The sequence below is a fragment of the Lipotes vexillifer genome, unplaced genomic scaffold (assembly GCF_000442215.2).
Source record: "Lipotes vexillifer unplaced genomic scaffold, Lipotes_vexillifer_v1.1 scaffold263, whole genome shotgun sequence".
Taxonomy (NCBI): Eukaryota; Metazoa; Chordata; class Mammalia; order Artiodactyla; family Lipotidae; genus Lipotes; species Lipotes vexillifer.
Genome location: NW_006796752.1, coordinates 2615318 through 2620735, shown reverse-complemented (window position 1 = coordinate 2620735; position 5418 = coordinate 2615318). Strand labels below are relative to the sequence as shown.

Here is a 5418-nt window from a genome sequence, read left to right as displayed (position 1 = left end):
TCTGAAAAACTCTTCAGTTACATAACTCCTGTTTCTGCTTAAACTTTCTATTTTCTTGTCCATTTGTAATTTAAATTTTATTATGGGAAATTTGAAACATATGCGAAAGAATTTTATAATGAACTGCCAAGGGCCCATCAACCAGTTTCAGCAATTATCCGCATTTTGTCAATCTGGTTTCATCTCCCCCAACCCCCGCCTGCCGTTTCCTGCTCCCTGTATGTTTTTGGCAGAAGGGGATTCTGGAATATTTTTAAGCAGATCTCAGACTTCATATCTTTTTACTGTTAGGGACTTTACTTTGTGTATCTAACAGAGAATGCCCTTCTTTTTTTGTAAAATATAACTACAGTGTCATCATTGTATACAGGCAGGTTGTAAGAGGCAACACCTGTAGCAGTGATACAGGGGTCTTTGAATTGGTAGTGAATTCACAGTGGAAAGTCCTTTCCTCCAGAAAGAGTGGTAGAATTCACTGAAAAGCATCTTGGGGTTTGAGCGGCACTTGCCCCACCCCTTAGGAGACTTTCAGAAAGCAAATATAGGCAAGGTCTTTCCAGAGTGATGAATGTAACTAGTGTTTACTTAGCACCTACTATGTACATCTCCATATGCATCATCTCCTGCAACCTTTACACCAAAGCTGAGAAGTGGAAACCAAGGCTCTAGGAGGAGCTTCCCAAATATTACTTTCTGATTGATCAATATTAGAATATCACATTAACCTGGCTCCATGCCAAAACAATAGGTGATACCTGTTTTGCATCAGCGTACAAGGCTATTTGGTTTGTACCTTAATCTAACCTGATGTTTAACTGCTGTAGAAACAATAACTAGTTCATATTTTGAGGTTCCCTGGCAAATAGTTAAATGAGGATAATAATATTGTAGGCAGAGGGAGCATGAAAATGCCTTCCCCTTCCCAGACCAGGCTAAGAGATGCCACTCAGTTTTCTTCCCCTCTCTCTAGTACCCTTTCCCCAAATGGATAGAATGCAAATCTTAGTGCTTATAAATCACTCATTGTGGTTAGAGGACATTTGCAGGTTTGTGCTTGAAAGGTTTGAATTTTTGCTTTGGGAACCTGTAACCTTTTATTCAGTAAGGAGCATCTATTTAGCAAAATGGAGTGTGCTTCGTTAAACATGGTTGGCAGTGGGAAGAGGCTCCTTGAAGTATTCTGGAAGGGGAAAAAAAGGAACGGAGGTGACTAAGAGAAAGACAAAAAGGAAGAAAGTGAGGGAAGGAATAAAAACAAAAGAACCTTCATAAGTCCCAGATTGATTTTTTGACCCAGTTTGAGACGAACTCTGGTAACTTACATTGTTTGTGTTTAAAATGTCCTGCAGACCCAAAGGAATGGGCAGATCTCTAAGCACTTCCCTTGGTAATGAGACCATTCCAGCAGGTTTACTGTGAAGCTACTGAAGCTTAAGCTTCAGGGCCTCTTCCTTGCACTGACCCCTCCCAGAACCTTGGGAGAGGCACTAGAAATGTCCTGTGCTCATGTGTTTAAGTGTCAAACCACACAAAACCCAGATCCATCCCTGCTTCAGGAATTGAATTCTCAAGAGAATAATGTGCCCATAACCATATCTTGGTAAGTTCCAGACTTCCCTAGTAGTGGAACTTCCCTTTCTTCCTTTAAATTCGCAAGGATTTAACCTAATTTGTGTTTCATTTGTGCAGATGAAATTATGCAGCAGGAAATCAGGCCCTTGGTGGCAGTGGATATAATTGAACAACTTCACAGACAATTTGCCATTCTTTCAGGTAAGGGGCAACTTCATTTGCATTTCTAGATTTTGTTGGGAGGTCTTGCTGGGAGGGCCCAGCCTCTTGAACTTGATTAACATTATGCTCAAGTCTCAGTCATCCCTTAAGCCTCACCCAGGACTAGAATGAACTGAGGAATATTGAGCAGGAGGAGGGTGGCATCTCATAGATGTTACTTCTTTTGCTGTTGGGTGAAATTTGATCTTTCCCAAGGGAGTACATTTCTTTGAGGTTGTAAAGAACAGAGCTGAAAAGATTTTGAGGAAGGAAAAAGAAATAACTACTGGGCTTCCCTGGTGGCGCAGTGGTTGAGAGTCCGCCTGCCGGTGCAGGGGACACGGGTTCGTGCCCCTGTCCGGGAAGATCCCACATGCCGCGGAGCAGCTAGGCCCGTGAGCCATGGCCGCTGAGCCTGCGTGTCCGGAGCCTGTGCTCCGCAACGGGAGAGGCCACAACAGTGAGAGGTCCGTGTACCGCAAAAAAAAAGAAATAACTACTGACATTAGCCGTCACCATGATGTTCTTCCAATATTCTTGTTGGATGTTCTACCAAGATCCAACCTTAAGAGAGTCTTGGTTTTAAAGGCTTATGAACAGTGCTGAGGTTATTTGTTCTCTGAGAGATTTGTCTTTTACTCTTAGCTCTTATGGATCTAATTTTTTTTAAAAGCTCCGTAAAATACAGGGTTCTCATTTTAAAAATTTCTGCCTGTATTGCTAATGCTTAGAACAGAGGCCGGAACATAATACATGCTGAGGTTGAAATTATCCAAGTCCTCCTGCTTTGTCCTGTGAGGCTCCCCACATCCCCAATCTAGGCACCACTGTCTTGACCCTGGTGGGAGTGCCTAGCTAGCCTCCTGCAGGTGAAGTGTCATAGCTTCCCACAGTGAACCTAGGATAGTGCACAACAAAAGGCAGCATGGGAAACTGTCTCTGGGTTTCTGGCAACTGCTGCTATGGCCCTATGTCACAGAAGGCCCAAGACCAGCATGCATTAAGGTCTGGAATGGATAATGGGGTGGGTTGGGTGGATTCCTATAGTCTTACACCAAAACTCTAATGCCTCAACTCGGAACATGATTCTGTTATATAAGATTGCACAATGACTCATCTGGGGGAGAAATCCATTGACTGATTGATACATTTAAATATCCAAAGTTATCTCTTTGAGTAATATTGAGGCATTTCTTTCTATGCTTATTTCTTAGAGGCAGTATAGTGAAAATCATAAACTGGTGCCAGACAGCCCTAGATATGGGTTTAGATTCTGCTATTGACTAGCTGTATCATGTTGGGTAATTTACTTGTCTAAGCTTCACTTTCCTCACTTGTGTAATGAATGGGATCATCATAATTTTGAGGATTAAAGACATAATGTATGAAAAGTGCTTAGTATTGCAACTGCCAACTAAATGTTTGCTCTTTTTTCCTGATATATTTCAATCCATAAAAATGTTTATTTTAATCCATAAAAATGAACCATCTAGGTTCTTATTTCAACATAGTTTGTTTTTTAAAATATATAACTGAAAAATAATTTTCAGTATGACAGCGTTTTTATAAGGGACCAAAACCATACAGTGAATACAGTGTATAATGCCACAATTAAGTCAGGAATAGAGGTAATTGTCACTCTTTAATGCAGAACATAGAACTGAAAACTCACACTGGACCAAGAGGACACCTCTGCTTTAGGAAAGGCAGTTTGTGGCAAAGACAGTCCTTTCATTCCTGAGCTTCTTTTGTCAGCTTGTTGCCTCAAGTTTGACCTTCTTATGAGAGAGAAGCATGGATTAGCTGTGATAGCATTTGCAACACTACAAGTCAGGAATATTATCAGCAGTCATGGGGTTCTCCGAGTCAGCACTTTTTTGGAATCAGCAGTCCAGCTTTTCATGTTTAACTGTCCCTCTTCACCTGGCAGAGGCAGCAAATGTCAGCAACAAGGCTATCGTGGGGGCCTGTGTAGTTGTAGTTGTAAAACAGAAATCTCTGCAATTAGGTCTTTTCCCATGGCTGTGGCAGTCCAGCTGTGGCATCTGCTCTGAGTCACAGCAGTTTTCCTTGTCCTGATTCAGACAAGCAAGGTGAAGATGTTCCAGCTGCAGACTTTTCTATAGATTTCGCTGAGATCTGGAGAGAGCTAGAGACCCCATCAGCCAGGCATGCTGGGAAAGAGAGGATGGAACCTTTTTCTCAGTGAAGCCCCAGGTGCCTGGCCTGCTGTGTTTTGTGAGTGTGCTCCCCTGGCTGGTGGAAGAACAGGGCTCATTGCATGATGCCTGACCCAGATTTGTGGCCAGATGGTTTGAAGCCTCTGGATGGCGAGGCCAGTGAGCAGGGCCATCAGCAGGGATTGGATAGTGACCAGGGCTAGGGTATCTGGTGGCTCTGACCTTGGAAGACAACTTGCATGTTCCCAGTGAACTTGGGATATTTCTAAGTTCATGGCTTAGCTAGGGAACGAGAGAATATAATCAGGTTAGTGTGATGAAAACACTCTAGGCTTTGGACTCAGACCATCTAGGTTCATATTTCAACACAATTAGTAGGTTGCTCTGAACAGCGTTTCTCATCTGTAAAGTGGGTTGTTTTAAGGATAGTGCTTAGCATAGTATCTGGCTACAAGAGAACTTAGCCTATAGGACATGTCTGTTTGTTTTTTAAAGTATATAACGAGGTTTGGAGGTAAAAATTCTTTGTATTTGATGAGTGGCTCAACGACATTTAGGCTGGCATCTTTGTGATTCTCTTGATGTTTCTCTTGTTTTTAAAGTCTTGACCCCAATATGGTTACTACAGCTCCAGACATCAAGTCTGTGTCCAAAGCAGGAAGAAGGAACAGGAGCAGTGATGGTTTCTTCTGTTCCTTTTTCCAAGAGAGCAAATGACTTTCCTAGAAGTTCTTGGTAGACTTCTGCTTATGTCTCATTCCAGAACTATGTGATGTAGCCATTCCTAGCAGCCAGGGAGTCTGAGAAGGCAAACGTTTAGCTTTTTAACCACCACAGTAGAAGGTGGTCAGGGAAGAGGGAGATTGGGAATAAATTAGCCATTTACCAGTGTCTGCCATAATGCCTTTCCTTTAATTATGAGGAATTATCCTTTTATTTTTCTTCTAATGGTTATTTTCCCTCTTGGAATTACTGCCTGAATTTCTCTCTCTTTCTGTCTCTCTCTCTGTCTCTGACTCTGTCTCTCTCAACACCTTTAATCCTTTTAGAAATAATTAATAATGAAGGCATGAAGTACTCTTAGGCTTGTGGAGCCTGACATCTGCCGGCATTTGCACAACAATGGAGCCCAGGTTTGGTAGAGGTGGAGCTCCTGGGGGCAAGAGGGAAGTTCTCACCTGAAACAATGGAGAATGTCAAACCAAGGAAGTGAGCAGAGTTAAAACCGGTATCTAAGTCAGAGATGACAGACTTGAGCTCACCTCCTCTCACGAAAACACCAAAATCAGAGCTAACCGCTGAACAACCATCAACAGAAAAGACTGGAACCTGCTAAGTGAGGGATGGAGCTAGTAACTTGGCACCTGGGAAATGAGAACCATTGCTAGAAAGTCTAGAGCAGTGCTGTTTAATAGAAATATAATGTGACCCACATATGTACTTTTTTTTTTTTTTTTTTTTTTTT

General features: G+C 42.2%; 1 protein-coding gene across 1 annotated transcript in view; it reads left to right on the top strand.

The window, feature by feature from the left end:
- Positions 1–1124: 1124 nt before the first annotated feature.
- Positions 1125–5418, top strand: part of MCF2L2 (MCF.2 cell line derived transforming sequence-like 2) — a 199095-nt gene continuing 194801 nt past the window's right edge. Inside the window, exons 1-2 of the mRNA XM_007468974.1 lie at positions 1125–1206; positions 1690–1773. Coding sequence (XP_007469036.1) covers positions 1125–1206; positions 1690–1773 — 166 coding nt within the window. The remainder of the gene's footprint in view (positions 1207–1689; positions 1774–5418) is intronic.